Source organism: Marmota flaviventris, chromosome 2 (genome assembly GCF_047511675.1).
Source record: "Marmota flaviventris isolate mMarFla1 chromosome 2, mMarFla1.hap1, whole genome shotgun sequence".
NCBI classification, from domain to species: Eukaryota; Metazoa; Chordata; class Mammalia; order Rodentia; family Sciuridae; genus Marmota; species Marmota flaviventris.
The window spans coordinates 6,935,247-6,962,090 of NC_092499.1; the positions used below are offsets into that span (position 1 = coordinate 6,935,247).

At 56.4% G+C, this 26,844-nt stretch overlaps 1 protein-coding gene across 1 annotated transcript; it reads right to left on the bottom strand.

Moving 5' to 3' along the window:
* Hhipl1 (HHIP like 1) lies at nucleotides 1-26,844 on the bottom strand. Its single transcript, XM_027946632.2, has 9 exons — nucleotides 26,566-26,844; nucleotides 19,288-19,934; nucleotides 15,358-15,501; nucleotides 13,141-13,469; nucleotides 12,565-12,691; nucleotides 10,304-10,449; nucleotides 7,414-7,495; nucleotides 3,687-3,769; nucleotides 1-1,537 (listed from the first exon to the last, which is right to left on the bottom strand). The coding sequence occupies exons 1-9, from the start codon at nucleotides 26,842-26,844 to the stop codon at nucleotides 1,017-1,019; spliced, it is 2,358 nt and encodes a 785-aa protein (XP_027802433.2). The 3' UTR covers nucleotides 1-1,016.

Sequence of the window (26,844 nt, forward strand, 5' to 3'; positions counted from 1 at the left end):
TCAGAAAAGAGGCAGGAGGGGGTCTGTAAACAGTCACATTGTTGGCATAGTCCTGGGGACAAGCTCTCAGTAGTCTCACTGGCCCCCAGCCTGGTGGCCCCTGAGTAGGGCTAGAGAAATCAGAGGGTCTTTGGGGTTTCAGAGCAGGAATGGGGATGGAGATAACAGAGGTGGCCTGATGGTCCTGACACAACCCTGTAAGTAGCAGGGCAGGGCCCCCCACTCAATGGGGCCCAGGTGCTTGGAGAGGTTGCAGGGGAAGCTCTGCTCAGCATGGGGTCCTTCTGTCCCAGGAGCAGGAGAGGACAGGCTTCAGGGCTGGAGGAGGCCAGGAACTATCCTTGGAGCACCTGCAGGTGCTTAGCATGACAGTGACGTCCAGATGACCAGGGGACTTCACCGGTGCCCCCTGGCTAGCTGTCTCCTGAGATGGCTACTCACTTCCTCCTAGGCAGGCTGACCCTCTCAAAGGGCAGACATGGCCACAGGACACCCGGGATCTGTCCACGTGAGCAGCTTCTCTTTGCCCCACGCATGCGTCCTGTTCTCTCCAGTGCCTTGGACTGTTGGGCCACCGGGCCATGCTCTTTGGACCACGATCTCTGAGCCAGGCTCCAGCTGGTCTGGCACCCTCTGCTCCTGCACTGCTGGACAGGCCCTCTCCTTCAGTCAGCCAGAGGTGCCTTTATTCATGCAGTCATTAAAGGACGGTGTTCCTGCTGCTATCTGGAGACTTGGAAGTAAAAAAGAGCTCTTCTTGCCCCAAGATCACACACTGGCAGACCACACTGTCCCAACACACCAGCATTAAGTCTGCAGAAGGTACACGGCCAGGGACACACGAGGGCACACGTGCACTGCAACACCTCACACAGGTCCAACAGGACAGCTAGGCAGATAAGGCCACCTCTTGGGACACACCCACACCACCCTCCCCAGTTAGATACGTGTGCATAACCAGGCGCACACTGGGCTGCCTGACGGCTGGATGGCCAGGCTGGGTAGCCGAGGCTCGGCTATGAGTACGGGTCTTCGTGGCTGCACACGACGCCCGCATCCTCTTGGTGCCCGCAGTTGTGCGTGCCCACACCAGCGTGCGCGCACTCAAGGAGGTTGCGCTCGCTGCCTGCGCAGCGCACATCGTCCAGAAGGATGGGTAGCGTGCGGCCCTCGCCGAACTCCGCACGCTTTGCCGCGCGCACTGCATGTGCAAAGCCCAGCTGGTGACACACAACCTCGGCGGCCTTGGTATCCCAGGCATCGTCGCACACGGTGCCCCAGCGTCCGCCCACGAACACCTCCACGCGTCCTCGGCCGGAGCTCAGTCCTGCGGGTCGCACCAGGCGCACCGCGCCGTTGGAGGGCGTAGGGTCCGCGGTGCTCGGCCGCCCCCGTCGCCGTCCTCCGCCCCTTCGGCCCCCTGGCCGCCGAGTAGGCCTGACCGGCCGCGGGGTGGGAGTGCGCGGAGCGGCCGTGGGACGGGTCCTGCGGGGCGCCTTGGTGGGCCGTGGGGTGCTCTCTGGCGTTCGGATGAACTCTGAACAGAAGAAGGGCACACGGTCAGAGGGTCCCCTAGCCCGGCTCATCTCCCACCTGGCTGCCTCCAGGTGGGAAGGTGGACCTCAGGGAAAGATGTCCTCCGTCTGTCCCCCACTCAGACCCTGAAGATAGGGTGCTTCTGAGGGCACTAGGGGTGCTTTCTGGGTCACCCAGGCCCCATAGGGTGCTAGATGCTTCTCCAGCCATTCAGCACCAATCCCGGGAGCTCCCTGTTTTATGACTGTCTGCCGCTGGGTTCCCGCACCCCCAGCCCTGCCCTCCTGGGGGGTACCCATGCTGTAACCTCTGGGCCTCGATGCAAGCAGTGCTGGGGTAGAATTCTAGGAGCAAGGGACCCTTGTTGCTTCCAGTCCTGGTTTTAGGGTGGAGAACCTGAAGCCACAGAGGGGCATGGACTTCTGAGGTCTAAAGCAGTAGGTGGCCAGCAGGACAGGAACTGGGCCCATACACAAACCCTAAGGTCAGGGTGACTCTCTCCTCCAGGTTCTGAGGCGCTGGCCTGCCACTGGCACAGAAAGCTGGATGGGAGCTCTCAGGGTGTGTGGCTGGGCCCACACGGATCACAGCTGGGGATGGAGGGGTCAGAGCAGGAACAGCCACCCCGTCACAGGGCCTGGACACCATAGGTCTATGGGGGACTGAGGTTGGTGATTCTCTTTGTCCTGAAGGACATGGGACATGTTGGGCCCAGGATGGCCATGGGAATAAACTTCACTCTACATCAGGCACTGTACTCTGTCTAGCCCTACCCCCTGCAGGGCCAGTGCCAGGCAGTGGGCACTGTCCCCTGTGACAGCCGTCAGAGGAGGGCTGAAACCTCGACTAACACAGTTACTACGGGGAGAATCCTGGGGCCACCAGGGCACATCCCGTTGATCCCACCCCACCTTGGCCAGCTGCACTGTGAAATCCATGGGGTGGGGGAGTGCTGAGAAAGTACTTCTTGGAACAAGGACAAGTGCAGGCCAGGCCCAAGCACCATGACATGAGCAAGAGGCCGCCCCCCCACCCCAGCACCAGCTCTGCTCCATGCACTCCTCTGCTCCATCCAGACTGTCCTCAGGCCCAGCCTCTCTGCCCCCTTCCCCTGAGCTCTCCTTCCTTTTCTCTCCAGTTCAGGAACCGCTACCCCCACCCAGTCCCACACTGCACTGGGCAGCTCCCCACAGGATCCGGACACATTCTGCACTAAACGGCTTCTCTGTCCTAGCCAGGACAGGGCCTGGTCTGACTTCCTCTTGGTCTCAGCACCCAGCACAGAGTGGGTGACTGAAGCAAGTGACAGAAACGGCTGAACGTGTGGATGAAGGCCTGCCACACTCAAAGCCACCTGCTGCTGGGGCCCCTGAGCTCCGCCCTCCTGCAGCCGCCTCTGCCCAGGCGCCCTGCCCTCCCTTCCTGCTCCCCACCTGGCCCGCACTGGCACCCTGCTGGCAGCCCCTGCTAGTCCCTTGGGCTGCACAGTGGTTCTTGCAATTCTGAGTTAGTTGCCAGCAGTTTCAAAGTGTAATCTGAGAAGGCAAGGCCACACCTGCCTCTCTCTGTATACCTCCACGGTGTGAGCAAAACAGATCATCCGTGGCTGGATGGAAAGCGGAAGGTCTGGTAATGGGGGGCCTCTGTTTCTACCCAGCTAGGGCCCGGTGGTAATCCCTCCGGCAGAACAGCCTTTCTCACAGCCCCAGGCCCCTCAAGCCACGGAGGATTGCTCATTCCACTGTCCCTCTTCACCAAGCAGTCAAAGGGAACCATCTTGGAAAGCCCAGCCGAACACCCCACCCCAGCCTCCCCTGCTCACACACAGGTGTCCTCTCTGTGTCCTCCTAGAGGACTCTGAGCATACCTTGCCTGGCACAGCTGTTTCTCCCCTGGCTGTGCCCTTCCTGAGGCTGCAGCCCCTCGGACCACCTGCCCATAGCCTAGGGCCTGGTCTAAGGAGTTGTGGCCGGTCCAACAGACCACTCTAAAGTTCCTTCCACTTTACCTGTGGAAGTATGCCAGGCAAGCTGCTAGGCAGAGGGACCTAGAGGCCCCACTAAGGGGCCCCAGCATCTGACTTGGGGGTCTGCAGGGTGCAGACTGCAGGAGCTTCCCTCCCCCACAGAGAACCATCAATGGGCACTTACTTTCTCTGGGAACAAAGCGGATGAGGCGGCTCCTCACCTTCACCTGGGTGGGATGGATCTGACACTTGCCGGGTGGCGCTCGTCTGCCAACAACACACAGGAGGTCATGAGGTCCCACCCTGGTAACTCGCCTTAAGCGTGTCCACCTGACACCAGCCCTTCTCGTGGGTGGTGGCAGGGAGGGCAAGGGCCATGCAGGTGTGGACAGGAATAGCAGTAAATGGTGGCCAGTTATTGAGAACCTACTGTGTGCCCTGCAGGACCCCGGCACTCTCTGTGCCCCCAGGATTCTAAGGGCCCAGCCTCAGGACACAGGCACCAAGGTAGCCCACTGGCACCTGCTCAGTCTCTACCTGCAGAGCACTAGGTAGTGCCAGAGGCTCCCTCTCTCTGAGCCACTTCGGAGTCAGAGGTGGACCCCACGCCTCATCCCCCACCGGTGGAATGCCAGACTCTTTTCTCCCCACCCCGCCACTCTGACACCTGTTACCGTGCCCCATTCTTGCCTTCTACCCTGGCCCTCCAACCCCCAGACTTTGAGGATGGTCTCTCCGGCCTCTGGTGTCTGGATTTCTGGTGATGCCCAGCCTGGCCAAGGAACCTGGGAAAGGTCAAGGCTAAGGGGTAAAGCGGGGAGGAGGAGGGAAGCAAGCCTGAGTGGGTGCCCAGGGCCTGGGGCTGGAGAGAACGGCAAGAGAGCCGTGTGCCAGGGTTGCCAGGGTATGAATGGGTCTCCTTTTACATCCTTCAGGGGCACAAGGAAGGAACGGAATTCCATTTTAATTAGTTTTTGGCTGTTGATCTGTGATTCTTTGAATGGTACCGGCCCTGTATTCTTTGAAGGGTACCGACCCCATTCCCAGAGTGCCCCACGTGGGCCCAGGACTTCAATAGGGTCCCGTCAGCCCGGGGTGGGAAGCAGCCACGTGAGGGGCCTCCAGACAGGCTTGGCAGAAGAAGGGACACAGGCTTCTCCCCCAGAGCTGAGGAAATGCAACTGGCACACACGCCCTCTTCGCCTCTCTTCTGGAAGCCGGAGGAGCCGCAGGGCTTCCCTCCAGGTCATGTCCACACACTTCAGTCAGGCCCAGCTGGGCTTTTGTTCTTTGAGGAAATTATATTTTAAAATCTGTTACGCAAAAGGATGGGAGTAAGCCCAAAAATGCCACCGTTTTATGTCTGGGCACAGTGAGGTGACGCAACCCCACCCCCTCCCCTACTGGCTCTTCATTTTCCAAATGTTCAGTGCTGGACCCCTCTGGAGTCCGGGTGGCTGCAATGAAATACATTTAGCCAGCCCGGTGCGGACGGAGGTGCACACCTGTAATCTCAGAAACTAGGGAGGCTGGGGCAGGAGGATTCCGAGTTCCAGCCCGTCCTGGGTAACTTCGCAAATATAAAAAAAAGGCTGGGAATGTAGCCAAGTGGTAGAGACCCCGGGGTTCAATCCCCAGAACCAAACAACAACAGCCACAAAACATATATTCCAAGAGAGAAAAATGGAAGGGCAAGGGGTCAGGGAGGAAGGGAGGAGTCTTCCATCTGGGCTCCTCCTAACCCTAAAGCCCGGAGCTGGGGAAGCTGCTGGGTCTCAGCAGGTTCCCTCTCCCTCCACAGGGACAGTGAGCCAACAGAGACAGGGTGTTGCAAAAACCGGCGGAGATGACGCCTTTAAGGCAACATGTGGCAGGAATTAGGCACCCAATATATGTGATATTTCCTCAGAGAAACATTCTTCTTAAAAAAAAAAAAAATGGAAATAACCTCAATTCCAAGGAATTGGTAAGACAGTTATGGCTCAGTGACTCAGCAGAAAATGACCAGCCATTAAAAACCATCCTTTTGAGGTTGATGTTGCAACGTGGAAACGCTTACACAGAATAGGGAACAAATGAGCGAAGAAGAATGTAAAGTTTGCATGTGATCCAAGTGCGGGGACTTAAATCCTGGCACCACAAGATGGATGTGACCTCAGGGAGATGAACACAGGGATGAGAGAAGGATTGCTATGTTTTCCTTGATTTAAAAAAAAGTTATGTCATTAAATAATATATTTGTGAGATGATGTCACAGACCAGAGACCAGAAGCTAAGGAGACAAGATGACTAGATGTAATTTGGGATCTTGGACTAGAAAAGGGACACAAGAGAACAACTGGAAAAATCCCTTAAAAAGCCCAGAGTTTAACTAGTGGTGATGTGCCAAGGTCAGTTCACGAATGGTGTACACGTTCACGTTCAAAGACCACCTAAGAGGTAGTGGGGTGCACTGCACCCGGGGTATGCAGGAAACTCTGCCACCTCCTTGTAGCTCTAAAAGGACTCCAAATTTTAAAAAGTATTGTTTAGGTGCACCGGGTGTTTCGGGACTTTCCCATACCAGTAGGTCTCAGAGTTTGGGGTAACTAAACACATCAGGGTTCCCCCAGGGCCTGCCAAACACCCGCAGATTCTTGGAGTGCATCCTTGGGCTTGGTGGGGAAGGGGGTGAGCATGCGTGGTGTCACTCCAGGTATTGGATACAAGTACAGACAGCAGGGAGCAGGGGAGAAGCCGCAAGGGTGAGGCACTGGCTTCAATTCTCAGCCCCGCATGTAAAAAGGAAAACAGAGGTCGACAACTAAAAATAAAACTTAAAAAAAAAAAGCCACAGTCTTTGCTCTGTGCCATTCCTGGGGCCTGAGCTGACTTGTTGGGGTGAAAAGACACATCTAGTCCAGGAGATGTGGACTGGATCCAGGAGATATGGACCAGACAGACAGGTGGGGCACAGTCCTACAGCTGGGAGCTCCAAGTCTGGGTGATAAGAACTGAGAAAGATTAGACAGGCCTGGAGGGGCAAGTAGGTTGGGGAGGACACCTGGAGGCAGTGAGATCCAAGGCCCTGTGGCCAGCACAATGAAGCTTAGAGGTTAGAGCAGGACTCTCAAGCCAGTCACCTGGACCCAGCCCCAGTTCTTGCTCCTCTGGGACTCTGGCACATGACTTTATATCTTTGTACTCATTTCTGCCCCATAAAATGGGCAGCTGAAGCCAGGTGTGGTGGCCCACGCTTGTAATCCCAGCAACTTGGGAGGCTGAGGCAGGAGGATTGCAAGTTAGCAGGCCAACCATTTAGTGAGACCCTGTCTCAAAATTAAAATAGAAATTTAAAAAAGCTCAACGGTAGAGCATCCCTGGATTCAACCCCAGTATCACAGGGGCGGGGGGGGGGGGAGCAGTGGAGAATCATACCTAGAACTGAAGCCGATAGAGAGAGAGAGTTGGAATGGGGTAGTCAGGGAGGGTGCTTGGAGAGCCCCAGCAAGTTCTAGCCAGTAGCTCCAGGAGAAAGGCCAGGGTCAGATGGGAACAGGAGGTCAGGGGAGGCATCTCAGAGGCAAGCAGGAGTTTGGAGGATGTGGGAGATGGAGCAACCTAGGGAACAAGGAACGAGGGACATGCTGGACAGAAGGAAAGACACAGGAGAGGTCAGGCAAGGTCGCTACACTCACAGGCCCCAAACCTCATCTCCCACTCGCCACCACCTGAAGAGAGCTGCACTCTGGCGGGCAGACCTTGGAATCCTGGATCTGCACCTCCAGGTGGGAGCTTGATTCAGCAGGTCTCTCTGGGAATCAGTCTTTTCATCTGAAAGATGGGGATATGAATTCTCCCCACGTTGGGACTGGGGGAAAGTCAGAGGAGTGAGACAGTAGGTGCTCGGTCTGCACCTTGCAGGGACTCACCGGGAGGGGTCGATGACCTTGTAGATGACCCCACGTGCAGCCGTGGCACTTGGCACGCCCGTGGACATGAAGTACAGCTCCCCTTTGGAAAGAAGAAGATGGCAGGTGAGCGGACAGCTAGAGTAATGTGGGCCAGCCCCACCCACCCCCAGCAGCCCTCAGGTTGGAGACTGACCCCAGCCTCAGCAGACATCGAGGGGAGCACTCCAGGGCAGCCTCTTGGTCCAGCCCCCAGAACTGGAAACTGAGGCTGGGAGAGGTGTCCAGATGTGGCCATGGGCCTCTACAGCACTGTCCCTGAGCGATCAGTCACCCTGCCTGCCCCCACTTCCCGCTCAGATCTCTGCTCCTGCTCCTTCCTGGTGGCTTGTCCCCCCACCCCCAGCCCTGGCCGGATTGAAGCCCAGCACCACACATCTCTGGGCATAGATAAGGCCCTGGAACAACTCCCCACACGATGGCCTCCCAGGTGACCTGCGGGCACATGTGGCTCCCCGAGCCTTAGCTTCCCCATCTTTAAAATGGACAAGCTCACAGGGCTGCTACGGAGAGCAGAGAGCGAGAACTCAGTAGTGGCTGTTACTATTGTCACCTGGAGATACCTGGGAGCAGGCACCTCCCCGGCAGGGCAGAAAGCACTGGGTCAGGAATCTAGTGTGAGCCCCCGGGGCCACCCGGAAGCCCTCTGTCTGGGAACTCTGTGATGGCCCACCCCCATCTTCCCCTCCAGCTCTCAGGTACAGTGAAAATGTACAGATCTGAGTTCTGAGCACCACGGAGCTCACTCTCAGGTGACATTAGTCCTCCTGTTCCCTGACCATCCTACCCTAATCCCTGCAGCCAGGCCCTCTGGGGCCCAGGAAATGGGCTTCATTATTGCCATCTTGCAAATGAGGAAACAGGCTCAGCAAGGTCGAAATCACGTAGTGAACATGTAGTGAATGGTTAAGCCAGACCCAGAGTGCAGCAAAGTCTGCTGTCCCCACCCCACACCAATGTAGGATCCACGAGTGCGTGCGGAGGGAGAGGAAACCTGACAAGCCCCCCATGGCCCAATGTGACAATTCAGTCGCACTAAGACCTCTGTCCTTGTAAGAGCATAGCAGAGAGCTCCTCCAGGCCTGGGGGCGGGGCGCATCCCCAAGGAGAGGCTGAGACAGAGAAAAGCATGTCACAGGAGACAGGGGCAGACAGGGAGGGTGCATGGGGGCAGGGTCAGCAAGCAAGGGCAGGCAACCCTGGGGATTCTGCAAAGGGGGAGACCCTTGAGGGGTAACTTGTGTAAGGGGTGGACCCAGCTGTGACAGGAGCAATGGCCCACCAGGGAAGTGGGGATAAGGGGCATAGGTCCACATGGGGAGGATGCCACCTGCAGGAATGGGGTCACCCTGGCAAGATGTCCCTTCAGGAGTCCATAAGGGAAGCCACAGGTTTGCAGTGTCATCTCAGGCCATCCACCTCCCTCTGGACAGAGACTCTGGGGGCAGCCCCTGTCCCTCTATCTGTGCAGCCCTCACACTGACACTCCAGCTCCTTGTAGGTCAAGGCTCCCTGCACATCCCCAGCCTGAATGCCCTTCCCCTGTGTCTTCGTCTGGCTGACCAACCTAAGGCCCTGCTCTGCCCACAGTGCCCGCCCTCCTTACTGGGTGTGAAGAGTCAGTCTCATTCCCCATAAGTAAAGTGACAGGGTTAGACCAGGCAGACTCTGGGGCTGTGAGCAGGCTCTTGGACCATGTGCACACACAGGGACCCTTCTCATGCTGCCAGGCCCTCCGAGGGCCACACCGCCCTCTTGATCTCTGTGGTGTGGACTGTCCCTGGCAGATACTGGGCCAGCAGGCGTCCTCGTTTGTAATTTTCAAGTGTCAGGAGAACTAGAAAGGGGGGAGCAGAGCCAGGAGCTCTGCTAATGTCACTCTCTAGTAGTGGGAGAGACTGGCTGACACTGGACCTGGAGCTGGCCCTGGGCTCCTGGCTCGCGGGTGCCTCCTCCTGGTTTTCTATCTCAGTGCCACTCAGAGGGCTGAGGAAGGGCCCCAGGGGACCGCACCTTCCTCCAGGCCCTGCATCTTTGGGGGAGAGGGAGGTGGGGAGGGAGGCTCCCCTGCTTCTGAAATACGTTAACCCCCTACTGACCAAAAGAAAGGGCTTTCAGGGGCCCAGGGGCCTCTCAGGGGCTGGAGCTGCCCTTTTGGAAATTCAGATGTGATGGGGGGATGGGGGAGGTTGGTTCAACAAAGGTTTCCCAGACTCCCTGGGGGCTCTGGCACTGGGCCTTGCAGGGACACACCTCCAAAGCACCCCCCCAACTGCGTTGCCTAGAAACCCCTACAAAGCATCCACCAGGGCCTGCTGGGGGCCCCTGGCCTTTTGTTGTGGCATAGTCAAGGGGTCCAAGGACAAAGGCACGAGACTGGAGCAGGATCCAGTCTCCATGGCCCTTCTTCTTCCCCTCCCCCTCTGTCCCTGCTTTGAAAACACAAGTGCCTCAATGTGTGACCAGTTAACAGGCAGGAGGGCTGCCGTCTGTCCACCCACTCTGAAATTCCAGTGCGGCTTCACTGAATGGTCCAAGTGCATTTGCCATGAAGAACCAAGGGCCCTGCAGTTCTCTGGGGAGACACTCTCCCTCCGCACTCCAGATCCTGCCTGCAGACCCAACCCCTGTTAGCACTGGCCTCCCCGCAGCCCTGCGCTAGATGGGAACAGGGAAGACGGACCATTTCTCCCTTTTTCCAGATGAGAAAGTGAATATGCCTCAGGAACTGAATGCCTCCCTCCCCAGCACGCAGACCCGACCCCTCACAATACAGCCAGGAGCCCTGGGAGGGGGAAACCAGTCCCAGGCCCAGTGAGTCTGGACCAGGGGGAGGTCCACGAAGGCTCACCCGCCTCATCCTCTGCAAAGGAGATGATGTGTGGGTAGTAGTTGTTGATGAGGCCTGGGAATGCGCAGGTCTGGCCACGGCCCATGCAGATCTCACTGTACCGCCACTGGCCTGTCCCTGGGTTTTCTCGGAGGGACATCAGACGCCTAGAGAGGAAGATGAGGTCTGAGGTCATGGCCGGTATGGTGTACGGGAACACACCATCTATTCGTCAACTCCTCCACCCATCCAATCATCTATCCATCCTCCCATCTGTCCTCCTGTCTGCTCATCCATGCAACCAGGACCATTGTAATTGGCAGGATCCAGTGCAAAAGGCATGCAGGGTCTCTTGTTCAACAATTATTACAAACTTCAGGAGAGTGATGAGAGAGCAGTAAGCGCAGTGTGGGCCCTTCTGTGCAGGGCCCTGCAGCCGCACAGGTTGTGTGTCTGTGAAGTGGGCTAGGTGTGATCTTCACTGAGCATCTGCCAGAGGGACCCCGGATGAACAAGATCAGCTTGGTTCCTGCCTGTCAGTTCAATGCAGTCCCTGGCCAGGTGAAGGCACAGTATCTCTGAGAGCTGACGTCCACCACAGCTGCCCCAAGGTGTATGCATCCTTTGGCACTGCCTGTACTTCAGACAGCAGGCAGTTGGCCATCTTGGGAACATGCTCATCTTGCGCCAACTCCCTCTTCTGCTTCTCCAGCACCTAGGCATACTTCCAGCCCCTGCTCCCACATTGCCTCCTCTGTGAAGCCCTCCCTGATTGCACCTGCTCTGGGCTCCCAGCACTGGGCACAGGCTCTCTAAGGTTGCAATGTCTCAGACCAAGTGTGGGTGTGTCCCTGGCTTGGATGCAAGATGCTCTTCATCTCAGTTGCCCTGACCCTGGCGTAATGCCTGACCCAGCAGAGGGGCTTGGGAATGTGGGCAAAATGAATTGAATGTCTGAGACCAGAAGACTTGGGAGAGAAAGAACTGGTGGCAAAAATAAAAGCTCCATCTAGGAAGCTTTTTCTAGGTGGAAAGCTGGGTGGCCAAGGAAGGGAGTCCCCAAGAACTGGGAGAATGATCCAGTATCTAGGGGCATAGGGCTGGGTACTTTCTCAGCTCCTGACTGAACCTAAGTCAGCAGCCTTCCAGAGGCAAGAAGTCCCCTGCCAGCCTTGGGCTCTGGATCTCCTCCCCGGGCACCTACTCTGCTGTTCTCCCCAGAATGGGAATTAGGGGCATCGTGTGTCTGTGAGTTTGAACTAACTTCCAAGTGCTGTGTATGTCCTAGTAGATTCTGTCCTGAGGACCCCCTGAGATGGTGGGCACTACTGTCAACTGCTTTTTGTAGGTGAGAAAACTGAAGCACAAAGAGGTAAAGTAACTGGCTCAAGGTCGACTCCAGTGAGCAGAAGGATCCAGACCAGGCATCTCAGGTGCACTTTTAAGCCTCAGCATGCCAGGCTGTATGTCACCCTGGTCCTCGCTGACTCTCAGTTTTCTCCTCTGTACAATGGGACAAGTTAGTCGTAAGTGTCCAAGCTCTACAGAGGACAGAGTCTGGTTCACAGCAGGCCTAGGAGGTGTGCTCTCTCCTCTTCTAAAATGCACCTGGATGTGACTCATGCCCTGTCCCCCGCACCCACCCACACACCTGTTAAGTCTCAGTGGTGGGAATAGAGGAGGGAGGCTCCACAGGCCACAATGGTCAGGCCTGGACAGCAGCCTTAGCTCCCCCTCTCCTTAGCAGGGTCACTTTGGATGGGCCACTGCCCTCTGTGGCTTCAGTTTCCCAACCTGTGCAAGGGGCTTGGGGACCAATGCTCTCTGCAGGCCTGGCTGGGGTGGGCTGGGTAAGGCTCTATGGGCTCCCATTCTGTGCAGTGATGGGTCCTGTCTTCCCCAGGAGGAAGGTGGCCCTGGGGATAGAGGCCTTGCTGGTGTTCTGTCCCTGACTATCAGAAGGACTTGCAGCTCAAAACGCAGGAGTCTCAGGAGAGAGGGAAAGACCAGGTCCCAGCCCTTAAGCCCATGGTCTGCTAAGCCATGACCTGGGCCTTCTTCCCAGCTCCAGTCCCTGTTAGGAGAACAGGAGCAGATTTCCTAAGGGGTGACTCTCAACTTCCCCCCTGAGGAAGAGATCTGTTGGCCCACACCCACAGGGGGCTCCTGTCAGTGTGCCGGTGCATCTGTGTACACACACACACATATACACACACTCACTTCATCACAGTCCAGGGAGCAGAGGACCTAACCACGAGTACTCAGGGCTGTGGGCCACCTACCCGCTCATGAAATCCCCGAAAATGTAGAGGCCATTCAGGTTGGGGTACTCGCAGCCCCGGTACACATAGCCCCCTGTGACCGACTTGCCCATCTTGTGCGGGTAGGCAAAGATCGGCAGCACGTCATCTGCAGAAGGGGAAAGAGCCCGGGGTGAACATGTGGCAGCCTGTTCAACTGCCAGGTTGAACAGCCCCAGCCCGAGGCCTGTGAAAAGGGGACTGGGGACAAAGGTCAGCAAGAGACAGGGGTCACGAGGTCAGCCAGAGGTTCCCCGATGGCAGGCAGAAGGAGGGAGGTGCTCACGGGGGACTGCCTGGGGGGGAGGGGATTTGCAGGGGCCCAGGGCCAGGGGGAAGCAAGAGCAGAGGAGCGCGAGGGAGGGCACGGGAGGTTCCAGTGGGGACAGGAGGTCTCCTCGAACAATTCGCAGAAGGTGGGGTGCGGGGACCGGTCCAAAATGAAGAGGTGCCTGGGAAGGGTCCTGGGTGCAGCCCCGCGGGAGCCCCAGTCTTGGGCAGCCGAGGGGAGGGTTGGGCGGATCGGATCGGGGTTCGGGGTCCCTGGCGCGGGCTCACCCAGGGAGGCGTTGGCGCACAGCTTGCGGTCGTAGCACTCGAAGCCCTCGCGGGCGCGCCAGCCATAGTTGCGGCCGCGCTCCACCAGGTCCACCTCCTCGAACTTGTTCTGGCCCACATCACCGCAGAACAGGCGCCCGCGGCCCGCGCCCGTCGCCGGGTCGCCGCGGTCGAAGGAGCAGCGCCACATGTTGCGCACGCCCAGGGCGTAGACCTCTGGCCGCGCGGCCGGGTCGCCCACGAACGGGTTGTCGGGCGGGATGCGGTAGAGCGGGCCGCGCTCGTTGCGGTTCACGTCGATGCGCAGCACCTTGCCCAGCAGCGCCGACCTGCGGACGGGCGAGAGGCCGGGGTGTCAGCGCGCACCATCCCCAGGACCGGGAGCGACGGGGCCCGGTGCAGGGTGAGCCCCGGCTATGCGGCAGAAACCCGGGTGCGGTGCTCCTCAGCTACTGGCAGCTGGACAACCTCGTTCATCCTTTCAACTGGGTGCCAAGCCCTGTCCAGAGCATTGGACCTAAAGTCGTCTATTGCCGCACTTCATGGCCACAAGGAAACTTTTAGGTTTAGTACTGTTATGATCTAGTTCTACAGATGGCAGCTAAGCTCAAAAAAAGTCAGATAAAGTGCCCCCCTGCCACCCGGATAATCAATGGTAGGGCAGAGATCCAGCCCAGATGGCTGGCCCAGAACCCCAAGCCCTTTTCCAGACCCTCTATGGAAGCCCAGTGTCCTCCATAGTGACAGAGGGTTCTGCTCTGCCCTCCTGTTTACAGGGTTGTGCTAGCCAGTGAGGATTCCGCTAGAAAATGACTCATATTTAGTTTTTTTTTTTTCCAGGACCCAGCCCAGTGATCCAACCTAGTAGGTGACATCAAGTGTTGAGTCAGTGATCAAAGTCATATGCTTCAAGCAGAAAGCGTAGGGAGGGCTGGGAGAAGGTGGGAGCTGCCAGCAGCTCTAACCTCTGTGCAGCTCTGCGGGGGGGGGGGGGGGGGTAGCTTTTGGTTCCACTGGTCACATGACAAAAATCACATGGAAAAATCTGTGCTGTGCTTGGAGATGGTGTGGAGGGGAGCAGGCCTCTCACCTGGTTTCTGATCTCCCCTCTCGGTGTTGGTGGACTCCCTCCCTCCAGGCTGCCTTTCAAGGCAGGGCTGGTGTCCTTTGCCCAATTGACACAACTGTGTGCCTGTCATTCCCACAAGAATTAGCACCCAAGTGTTCCCCCATCAGTAGAGACACCTCACAGGAGTCTTGCTAATGGTGACAAAACACTCCCCCAGCCCAGGGTCCCCACCACAGGCCTACCAGCTTCCCCAGCAGCTCCTTCCACGTGCCCTGAGCTGCTCACACCCTGAGCCACAACAGGCATCATGCCTCAGGATGCGAGTGGGCAAAAACCGCATAGCAGCAAAACAATGTTTTAAGTCCCATCCAATTATCCACAAATCCTTAATTTCTATTTTCTCAACTTCATCTCTGAACACATTGCAAACTGAGAAAGCTCGGATGATTCTTACACTGTCACATGTGAAAGCATAAGTCACAAATTGTGAGCACTTTAATTACAGTAATCAATATCACCCTTTCTATTTTGACTTCCTGGGCTAAGGGAGGTTTTGTCATTTTGGCTAAGGAAATGGAAGAGGCAGGCCGGAGACTCTTCAACATCCTCGTTTACATGCACAAGGATGTACACCCTCGTGTGTGCATGCATAAAGAGGCACAAGGGTAGGCCATTTGCTCAAGCCAGCAGGTGGGTAAATGAGGCCGAGATTATACTTCTGAATTTGGGTCTTTGTGAGTGACCCTGGGGCAGAAAACCCACCTGTCCATAGAGACCCTACTCTGGCCTGCTTCCCCTCCCTGATCCATCTGGGGAGCACCCCATACCTTCCTCCAGCAGGGCTCTGTTCAGGGCTGGGCTGACCTTCCCAGAGGGTCACTGATGTCACTTATCAGGCACCTGTGAGAAACAGGCTCTGGGCAATTGTAAACCAAGGAGCCTCCCATGGAGATGATTATCATTCCCCTGTAATTGATGGGAACAAGTGACTGCCTGGGATCCCCAGCTAGCTGCAGGCTGATCTGGTTCCCAGACCCTTCCCTACTAATCAAAGCTGCTTGGCTAAGAAAGTCACTTCTGGCTCCAAAAGAGTGCCAGAAGCCCCGGAGTGCCCCCCAAGGTACCAGACAACTAGAAGCCGAACATACTTGTTTTGGGCATTTCCAAACTTTCCGAAGGGGTCTCCAGCCATCCCGCCATCTCCGGTAAAGATGTACAGGTACCCATCGTCCCCAAAGAGCAGCTGACCCCCATTGTGGTTGGCAGCTGGTTCTTCAATCTCCAGGATTATCCTAAAGGAAGATAAACCCCCAACAATGAAAACTCAGCCTTCAACACATAAACAAACAAACAAAAATCAAGATCACAACAATGAACCCTCCTCTCTGTTGGATGTCATTTCACAATGGAGAAAAGAATGTTGTTGTTGTTTTCTGATACTGGGGATTGAACTCAGGGGTGCTCTACCACTAAGCCACATCCCAGCCCTTTTATTTTATTTTATTTTTATTTTGAGACAGAGTCTTGCCGGGGCTGTTCCTGAATTTGTGATCTTTCTACCTCAGTCTCCTAAATCACTGTGATTACAGGTGAGTGCCACATGCCCAGCTGGAAAAGACTTTTTATATCCTTTGTAACAAGTGATTTTCACAAGGACCTGGTAAGTAGGTTGAACTGGAATAATTTACTCCACATGTCAAGGAGGACCTGGAGGCTCGGAGAGGTTGAGCGACTGGCCCAAAGTCTCACAGCCCGTAGGTAGCAGAGCTGGGACTAGAACTCAAAACTTTGAGTTCTGGCTCAGTGTTGTTTTTTTTTTTTTTCCTACTGCTCTCTATGCTAGCATCTGCCCTACTATAATTATGTGAAACTGTCCACCTGACCACTGGTTCAACTAGTTTCTCCATTGTCCTAGCTTCTCACAGCAGCTAGTCAGGCCATGCACACTCTACACACATCCCATTTGTTAGCTACCAGAACTTCTAAGACCTTGGCAGGATGCTTGGGCTCCACACCCTGCCTTGGGGACTTCCTGACTGCCAATGCAGGGAACTTCCCACTATGCCCCAGCCAGCCAGCTTCAGGTCAGGGTCTGCCGCTGGGGAGCAGAAGGCAGGAGGGAGAAGCCAGGTCTCTGACTTCTGGCTCCACCTCCAAAAACAGCAGGTGCAGAGCCAGCCACAGTGGTGGCTAACAGGGATCGAGGGCAGACACACCTGCACAAACACCTTCTCCCCTTTGTTCCTCCCGTCCCAGAGCGGCAGTAGCTTGTTATAGCCACCACTCTCAGGAAACTGATCCTTCCTCTGTCCTCTTCCAGCCCTCTCAACGCCTGGGTAGCCAATTCTCTGTGTAAATTCCCTCCTGCCAGGTGTGGTGGTGCACACCTGTAATCCCAGATACTCAGGAGGCTGAGGCAGGAGGATCACAAGTTCAAGGCCAGCCTGGCAACTTAGGGAGACCCTGTCTCAAAATAAAAAGGACTGAGGTGAAACTCACTGGTAGAGCTCTCGTCTTACAGGTATGAGGTCCTGGGTTCAATCCCCAGGACTGAAAAAATTACCCTCCAGTTGAGCCGGGTGTGGTGGCGCATGCCTGTAATCCCAGTGGCTTGGGAGGCTGAGTCAGGAGGAGAGGATCACGAGTTCAAAGCCAGCCTCAGCAATGGCAAGGTGCTGAGCAACTCAGTAAGACCCTGTCTCTAAATAAAATACAAAAAAAGGGCTGGGGATATGACTTAGCAGTTGAGTGCCCCTGAGTTCAATCCCTGGTATCCAAATCATCATCATCATCATCATCATCATCATCATCATCATCATCATCTTCCTCCTCCTCCTCCTCCAATTGAAATAAACTTAAGATATTCTAACTCTCTAGGATTGGCTACTCACTCGCTAAACTCTCATTAATAACAGATAAGAAAAACCAGGATACAGAAAGGTGAAGTCACTTGGACCCTGGATTTGAGTCCTTCAGAGCCAGGGCTGGAAGCCTTTGCACTGTGATACCAATGCACAGCAGGAGGTGAGCAATACAGGACCCAGCACCAGGGCCTCCTGCGGAGCACAGCTCAGACTGAGGGATCCCAGCCCCAGATAAAGAGACTGACAGCCTCGGGCACAGAGGCACACACCTGTAATCCTAGTGATTCTGGAGGCTGAGGCAGGAGGATTGTAAATTCAAAGCCAGCCTCAGCAATGATGAGGTGCTAAGCAACTAAAATAAAATACAAAATAGGGCTGGGGATGTGGCTCAGTGGTCGAGGGCCCCTGAGTTCAATCTCCAGTATCCCCCAAAATAAATAAATGAAGAGACTGCCAGTCAGCTTGAGCAAAGATGACTGCTTTTCCCTGACCTGCCTTCGGCCAGCCAGCCATGCCTATGTCCCCCTCTAAATGAGCTCAGGCTTGAACAAATGATGTCTCCAGAAGACCCTTAATGAACCCTCACTCATAAATATGTTCCTCTGTATATTCTGTGCTCAATTTAAGTTTTATCAGGAACCATTTTTTTAAGTCACTGTTGAAGGTACTTTCATTCTGCCCTTCCATCTTCCCTTTGTCAGGTTCATATGATAAATAATCTTTCATGGAGAAGTAGTTGCATAGGTTCGTATAAGATTATGAGCATCATATTTTCTCTTTTTGCTCCAGCTGCCAGGAAGCTCATAGTCAAAATTAATGCTGGAGCCAGGCATGACGGTTACATCCATAATCTCAGCTGCTCTAGAGACTGAGGCAGGAGGATCATAAGTTTGAGGCCAGCCTCAGTAACTAAGTGAGGCCCTAAGCAATGTAGCAAGACCCTATCTCAAAATAAAAAAATTAAAGAAAAGGGAGGAGGGCTGGGGATGTGGTTCAGTGGTTAAGTGCCCCTGGGTTCAATCTCTAGTACCAAAAACAAACACAAAAACAAAATCAGTGCTGTACGGCAAGAGCCACATTAGCTCACCAAGACAGCTGTCTGGTGGTCACTCGTCCTTTCTCTGTGTTCAATGTTAAGATGTTACAGTTTGATCAAATATACAAGGTGATGTTACTTGCCTGTTTGCCCTCTGACCCAGGGCTGACCCTCCCCTTCCCTGCGACTGCAAACTACACTTCCCATGTTCCTTTGCTGGCTGAAATGGTTTAGCCAATGGGCAGTACTTTGCGAGACTGGAGTGGGGAGGACACCCCTCTCTGTTTCAGGTAGGGTCCTGGCAGTAGCTGCACCTCCTTTCTGGATCTAGTTGATCTGCCCAGGCCCAACATGGTGCCAGCTGTCACAGAGTGGCCCCACCTCCAGGGCTCCTGGGCTCCGGGAAGCCCCCCTTCCCACTTTGTCCAGCTCTAGGGGTGGAGGCAGCTCCTCCACTTGCAGCTCAGAGTGGCCTCCCTTCCTGCGGTTGCCCTTTCATTGTCCTAACCCCTGTGCAACTATTTTCCAATATCAGATTCTACCTGTTGGGTCTCTGATAAGGGGGCTATTTCCCCATTGTACCCAGGCTGGCAAGTGAGCCCCTTGGGCAGGCCAGCTCAACCCCAATTGGACAACCAGCTGGAGCATATATAATGCACAGGGAGCCCTCTGTGTAGGCCTTGAGGACCTGGGGGTGGGAATGGGTGGGAGCTGGAGGAAGGAACTTTCCTGGAGCAGAGGATGCCCTGGGGGGACACGGAGGCCAGAGCAGGGTTCCTGCTGAAATGCTTCTAGAAGTGTGACCTGAAAGGTCACTTGACCTCTTTGAGCCTCCACTTCCTCATCTGAAAAATGGGACCAACAACACGAACTCCTTGGGTTTTAAGCGAACCACATGAAAGCAACCATCTCGAGTGCCTGGAGAGTTGGGGGAGAGATGATCGGCCTTGGAGGCCACATGGAGGGGTCAGGAAACGGTTCCATTGAACGTCTGGTTTCCAGAAGCCTCCCCAGGCCCCAGGGCATGTACTTCAGTGCCCCACCAGGGGATTTAAAGGTGCTGGGGTTTAAATGTGCGGGTATTTAGTAACCTCCTGGTGAGGCGCTCACACCAGGGCACGTGCGCACGCCCCTGCATGGCAGCCCGGCTCCCACCCTGGGTGGCCCCAGGGAAACACCTCTCGGAGCCGTGGTCCACGGCGTTCTCATCGTCCTCGGAGACTCTGAACTCGCTGATGCGGATCCACTCGTGGAAGCCGACCCCCACGGAGTAGTAGACGTAGAGCTTGCGGTTGCGCGGGGAGTCGGGGTGGAAGGCGATGCCCAGGAAGCCCCGCTCGTCGCCCTCCCAGGGCGAGGTGAGCACGGCGCGGCTGATGTTCAGGAAGGGCTTCTCCAGGCGCGAGCGGTCAGCCAGGTAGGCCCACACCAGCCCCACCTGCTCGGCCACGAAGAAGCGGTGGGTGCCGTCCCGGGCATGGACCATGGCCACCGGGTTGCGCAGCCCGTTGGCCACCTCCTCCAGGCACAGCTGCAGGCAGCCCTTGGCATCGGCCACCACTCGGCCCAGGTTCAAGTTGAGGTTCTCGTTGACCAGTAGGCGTGGGAAGCAGTAGTCCGTGTCATCCAGGGACAGGTAGCGGCAGAACTTGGCTCGGTTCTCTTCCAGGGCCCAGAGCTCGCGGTCGGGCGAGAGGTGGCGGAAGAGGCCCCGGCACGTCTGCCACATGTCCAGGCAGTAGTCCTCGCAGAGCCCCGGCACCGTCCGCAGGGGCGTGGAGGGGTCCTCGGCGTCATAGAGGTGGGCTGCATAGGGCGAGCATTCCTGCAGAGACAGGCAGGGCTCAGGGGTGCTGTGTGGGGACACCAGTCAGCTGTGTGCCCCCGGCCAGAGCCTCAGTCTGCAGACCCACAAAGGGCAGAGGAGGCCCTCTATTACCACCTGTAGCCTCAACTCCAGCAGCAACCTTGGCCTCATTTCCCTTCCCCTGCGCTCTTGTCCCTGTGCCTTGGTGCACCTGCTAGAACAAATCCTGAAACCGTCCCTTCTGCTACTACCTGCTGCCACACAGAGGCTGCTGGGGGCACCGAACCCTTCCAAGCCGACTCTTCACATCCTGCACCCGCCCCTAGATCTGGCCGACTAACCCCCTCACTTTGTGACCCTACTCAAGGGCCACCTCCTCAGATCTTCTCTGATCACCCAGTCCACCCCCACCCATTACTTCCTGGCCTATGACCTTGCTTTAAATCAAACAAAAATCAGAGGATGCAAGTTTGAGGCCAACCTGAGCAACTCAGACCCTGTCTCAAGATCAAAACCAAAAAGGGCTGTTGATATAGCTCAGTGGTAGAGCCCCCCCACCCCCCCCCGGGTTCCATCCCCTGCATCTCAAACAAAAGGAACATGACCTGAGATTATAATAAAAATTAATTGGTTCCTTGTTTATTGCCTGTCTTCTTCTTCAGAACACGAGTTCTGGATGGTTACTATTGTACCCCAGAACTTGATAGAGTCCAGCGCATAGTGGGCCCATAGGCAATACCTTACCCACCAGCCCTCTGTTGACCTTGATTCACCAGAGATAGGCCACGTGCTCCTACATATCTGTCCACTGAATCTTCCTGAGATCTCAAGAGGGAATTGCTACTGGGGAAACTGAGGCTGAAGGCCACTTGTCATTCAGCACCACACTTGGGCTAGCAACACAGACCATATTAAGTGTGATCTCAGGTGGGCCCTGCTCTCTCCAGCACAGTGGTGACTGGCATGGGCAATAAGCAAGTGTGTTGATGAGGCCAGTGCCCACCCCCCCACACCTGGTCCCTCCCTCCTGCCCAGGCACCTCATTCTCAGCTCCTTGATGAGACCCTGGGGCTGTCCCCACTGCAGCAGTGGCAGAGCAGCTTTCTATGTGATGAATGAATCCAAAACCCTTGGGCCCCTCCTCAGGCCTTTGGTCTCACAGGTCCTCTTCCCAGCTCTGCCCAGAGCAGAATCCAGAGCCTCATGCCCCTCCCACTCAGTACTTCCCCACCAGTGAGATGCGTCAGACCTCATCAGGGCCCACGTGGGCACCACTTGAAATGCAGGGCAGTGAATGCCACGGGACAAGCCTCTGGCCACTGGGAGAAGGGCTCTGCCCACCTCCCTGCCTGAACAGTCCCAAAGTGCAGAGTTCGGCTGCTCCAAGGTGGCTCACAATTGCGTCCTAGCCTGTCTCTGACCCTGCCACGCCATCTCCTGCTTCCTGGGTCCCCTAACCCTACTAAGACAAAGGGCGCAGAAGCTGTGGCTTTGCTCTGCTCTCTGGGAACCCTGGCCAAGGCAGCAAACCTGAGCAGCCTCTTCCCTGCGCCACACCTCCAGCGCCCACCCTGCCCCCAACCCAAGAGCCTGGCTCTCCCTGATCTGGCTCTGCCACGGCTCCTGCTCACCTTCCTCTTCCCCACAGCCCTGCCATGCGGCAGTCTGCTCTGCACCTCAGGACAGCTGCCCCTGGCCGCGCACCCTTCCCTCCCCGCCTCTCTGGCAGGTCAAATTCTCCACATCCTTAAATAATACAGATGAACTAGTGTTAGAGTCTGTAAACAAGACAGGATGGCGCCTGGTATTTTGCCAGGGGGAGTGGTTTGTGAGGTGGTGCCAGTGAGCCATTAAGTGTGGAGATTCCTTATTGGTTGACTGCTGTATCTATTTTATGTTAATTAAGATGAGCTGTGTGGAATGTATAAATACCTCTGTTGTCCTACAATAAACGGCTCCCACTCCTGCTGTATCAATGTACACAAGTTGTTTGTCACCCCCCGCCCCCCCCCCCCGGGTTATTTTGCTGCAAACTAGCAGGACAATGCCAACAGCTGCGGGGGCTGGGGCCGATGGTGGGCCAGCCCTGTGCAGGGTGCTCTTTGTGAATCTACTTCCCCCCAAAGCAGCAGCAGGGTGTCCTTGTTCTGCATGTCCTTAGATAGATGAGGAAGCTGGGACTCCAGAGGAAGTCACCAGCCCAAGGTCATGTGCCGCAGAGTGTGCTGCACAGACAGGGTTTGAGCAAGTGTGCTGGACTCCACCAACTGGCTCTATCTACCCACCCGCAAGCCCCGGTGCAGAGCCCCACCACACACACCACGGCCCCTTCCTCGCCTCAGTGTGCAACGGTGCCCTCAGCAGCCCAGGCTCCGTGGGGACTGCCCTCTGTCCAACCCTGGACCTGACCTGCGTGTTGTAATTATTTATTTCTGAGCCTGACACCTCTCCAAGGCCCAGCCTGACTCAGCTCTGGGCCTCCAGAGGACTCAGGGGATGCGCCTCCTGCGGTGAAGGAGGCCCTAACAGCCACAGACATCCTCCCCACCCACAGGGGGGACCAGGCTGGCTTCCAACAGGACGCCTCTGGGGGCAGCGGGTGACTGGCTGACCTCACAGCTATGTTTTCAAGCTCCAGTCCAGGGGCCACTCACTCCCATCACATGATCATGGCTTCGGTCAGCTATGGCCTGTCCTTCTGGCCCCTCTGGGCTGAGTCCTACCCGACAGGACAGGCAGCACCCTGCTGTGCACTTGGTCAGCTGCTGTCCCAGGCCCAAGCAGGGACACCACGTCTCACATGTTGACTCTGCCAACAAGAAGCCAGGAGCCAGGTCTTAGGTCTATGCACTGCAGTGTCTCTCATGGTCCCTGGAGTCTCCTGTGGGTCAGCCAGCAGCTGCAGGTGGTCCCGGAGGCTCTGTGTATGTGCACACCTCATTCAGTCTTTGCAGGTCAGCGTCATTGTGACTCCTATTTTGCAGATGAGGAACCGGGACTAAAAGTAGACATGTTCCAAGAAGTGGCCAAACCTGGGCTCACACCAGAACTCACGCCACCCACCTGGTGCTCTCTCCAGATGAGCCAGGAACGTTCCACTCCACAAGTGTCTCCTGGACACACACTGTGCCAGGCACTGTCCTCTACTCCAGAGACACAGTGGAGGGCAGAACAAACTTCTGCAAGCCAATCTGAGGGCATGCCACTCACCAAGGCCCAGGCAGAGGGAACAAGAGGGCCTGGAGACCTTGGCAGTCACCAGCAAACCCTGGGTCCACGGCTGTTCACTCACAGCCTGGGGATTTTTACTTACACACAGGGCAAACATGGTGCTCACAGCAGAGCAGTCAAGAACTAGGAAATAACAAGAAGCGCCAGTGACCGCTGCTGGCAGAGAGATGATGAGGCACCAGGCCCCACAGTCAGTGGCAGAGAGGGTGGAAAGCCATGCCAGCAACCCACCACTCGGTTGCCTGGGCCAGGAAGTGCAGGGCAGACAGCCTGCCACCTCCCCATCCCAAGGTTGCCCCCGCATAGCCACTGACACTCATGACTCATGGTCCTGAGTCCCGAAGGCATCTCATGCCTTCCCACTCTTGAGAAGACAGAGTCTTTGCACACAATGTCCTCTCCGTAGGAAGCTCCTACTCACTCAATTCCACATCTGCCAAACTCCTGTTCATGACGCAAGAATGGACTCAAAGTCCTCTCTGACTTCAGCTCTCTCCCAGGGCTGCTGCCGGCCCTGGGCCACTCCCACAACATCTGTTCAGGGCTCCGACACAGCCCCCACTACCTTGTAACCCTGCAGCTTGCAGGAGATACTCTACACTTCTGCCCTCACCTCTCCAACGCCAGCAGTGGCCTGGATGCTCTGCTTGGCTAGGACTTCATCATCTCTTTGCATACCTGTCCATCCCACAGATGATGGCACCCTCTAGGGGGGCATCCCAGGACCCAGCACATAATCAGGCTCAGGGACAGAGGTAGCATTGGGAGAAGGGCTTTGGAGCCAGAGCGCACACTCTCTGTGCACTCAAGTGACCGTGGGCATGCTCCTGGGGCCATGTCCTCATCCATGAAAAGGGTAAGGAATTCCAACCTCACGGGTGTCACGAGGAATAAACCAAGATGATACAAGTATGTGTTGGGTAATTTTCCAGTTGGATGAGCTGGTAAGAGGTAACTGAATATCCCCTCCTCCTGGAGGCCTTCCTTCCCGGCCCCTGACACCTTTGTGCTATGCCCTCATGGGTTTTGGTAATCTTGGTGAATCTCTTGCACATTCTGGTAAGTAGCTGCTGTCTGTCCTGAACTGAACAAGGGGACTTTGAGGCTGTGCCTGCGACTTGCCAACTGCCTCCAGGCCCAGCACCAGCACAGGGCCAAGTCCTTACAGGCCCTGGAACAATCTTCTGAAGGCATGAGCCTGCAGAGGACCTTTGCAGATTTCCATCAGAAACATGATTGGATGACCTCAGGCACTTGGAGAGGGCACCTCAGTTACAGGGGAAGTTAGCACGTGGAAGGCTCATGCCAGCCATGCAGGAGATGCACATGCCATAGCTGGTCATTCTCCTCCAGAGCACACAGCATCCATGGGAGGTAAGAGCCTCCCTGTCTCCCCAGGACAGATGTGAGGCCTGAGTACAGACTGAAACCTGTAGATAAGGTGCCTGGGCCACCTCTCCTGGTGGGAATCCGGAGGTGCTGAATCTGGACACAATCTTGGCTGGCAGAGAGCAGTTCTCCTGCCAGCCATCTCCACAAAACCCTGTCAGGAAACCATGCCCCAGCCACAGCCGCCCTCTGTAAGCTCACTCCAGACATGAGGTCACTCCCAGAGACGCCTCGGCTGGAGGTGCTAGCAGACACTCCACCATGGGTTGCTCAAGGCCAGGCAATCCCAGGAGGTTCCCAAGGAAAAGGAGGGGCCTCCTGCCAACAGACACTCCAGGACCGACTTTCCCTTCTTCTTCCTTGGACCTGTCTGCCTCATCTGCCTTGACTGGTCCAGTACATAATAAGTGTTCAATAAACAGGTGTGGAATGCATGTGTGAACTCTGCTATGTGGCCTGGGTGTAGGGAAACCAAGGACCTGATCCCAAGGAATCCCCAGGCTGGGGAGAGAAATACTTGGCCAGACTCTTCAGCTCTTAAGACGCCCAGCATGGGGGTTCAGCAGAGTCTGGGGCTAGTGGTGGGCCAGGAAGCACTAGAGAAATTTAACTGCATCTATTGTTTGAGCCACTTAATTTGCATGGCAACCCTGGGGGACAGTTAAGAAATCTGTCCCCATGTTATTTATTATTGTTGTTGTTAACAGTAGTAATAGTATTAGTAGTGAATGCACCCTGGAGCATATAACCACTGAGCCACATCTCCAGACCTTTTTAAATATTTTATTTAGAGACAGGGTTTTGCTGAGTTGCTTAGAGCCTCCCTTAGTTGCTGAGGCTGGCCTCAAACTTGTGATCCTCCTGCCTCAGCCTCTATAGTGGCTGTGATTACAGGTTTGTGCCACCACGCCTGGCCCTTTTTTTAATATATTTTGAGACAGGATCTTTCCAAGTTGCTCAGGCTGGCTTTACTGGAACTTGCCATTCTCTGCCTCAGCCTCCTGAGTCTCTGGGATTACAGGCATGTACCAACATGCCCAGCTTCTGTCCCCATTTTAAAGATAATGTAACTGAAGTGTGCAGTGGTGATAGTCCCAAGGTCACAAAGTCAGAAGGTGGCACAGCCAGGATCAACCCCAGGACATCAGGTTCCATTAAGCCCTTCTGCCCCTTTCCCCTCGCCTGCCCCCTGCTGGCTGAAGGCTGGAGTACTGCGCTGCGCCCGTGGGATCGCTCCACCCCTGAGCGCCTTCTCTGTCCAGTTGATGGCCAGGGCCAGCCTTAGGGCTCCTGGTGACACCCTATTTCTGCATTCAGCCAGACAGCTTTTGCCCACGGGGGGGCAATCTCACAGAAGGAAAACAGCTATGATAGTGTGGTGTGGGCAGAAGTCAGCGGGGAGGCGTCACTCAGGTGAGGGCGCCCTTCCAGCGGGAGCACCCAGGTGGGGCCGGAATACATCCAGGGTCCAGGACTCACACAGGCCAGGTCAGGGAGGAGGCAGGGGCTGTTAGACTGCTCCCGCAGGGTAGGGAGGGGCCCTCATAGGGAACAGTGTCCCCTAGACCTTTCAACCACGCCTGGCACCTTGACCACGCCCTCTTCAGAGCCCCTGATCCCCTCGCGCGGCAGCACAGGGAGCCGGGCTTAAACGCCTCCGCATCCCGGTACCGACCAGGGCGGGGTTCCTCCAGGTGGGGTACTGCGGGGCAGAAAAGCCCCTAGTCTCGGAAAGAGTAATGACATCACCTGTCCCGTCTGCGCTGGGAGAGGCAACTGAGGCCCGGGGAAGGCTCACGTTACGAAGCTTATGAATGGCAAAGCCGAGAGCTGTCCGGGGATGCCCGGCTCCCCGACCGGTGCCAGATGACTCCCTCTAGGATCCTCGACTTCCAAAGCCAGGGACCCACTTCTGATCCTCGCCCCAGTGATCTCCGCTCCGCGACCGGGCGGTCAAGGCCCCCGCGCACGCGCCCCGGTACCGCGTGCCCGCCCAGCCGCCCGCGCCCCGGCCGCCGCGCCCACTCACCTGGCACAGCAGGTCCAGCGCGTAGCCTGCGCACGCGGCCCACACCGGGGCGTCCACGCGGGCCGCCAGGGCGCCGAAACGGTGGGCCAGCGCTGCATCCTGCTCCGGAGCGCAGCAGCCGAAGGCCGAGTACTGCGCGCAGAAGCGCAACGGCTGCGGCGGCCGGAAGGGCGGCCTGAAGTCCAGGCACTGCGGGTGCGCGGCGGCCGGGAGCGCCCGCAACACTAGCAGCACCCGCAGCGCCAGCGGCGCCCCGGCCCCGGCCCGCCGCCCCGCCAT

Coding starts and splice junctions, on each gene's coding strand:
- Hhipl1 (XM_027946632.2), bottom strand. CDS start 26,844: ATGGCGGGGCGGCGGGCCGGGGCCGGGGCGCCGCTGGCGCTGCGGGTG. Junction 19,935..26,565: donor CGCTGGACCTGCTGTGCCAG/GTGAGTGGGCGC, acceptor CTGTCTCTGCAG/GAATGCTCGCCCTATGCAGC. Junction 7,496..10,303: donor CTTTGCAGAGGATGAGGCGG/GTGAGCCTTCGT, acceptor TTCTTTCCAAAG/GGGAGCTGTACTTCATGTCC.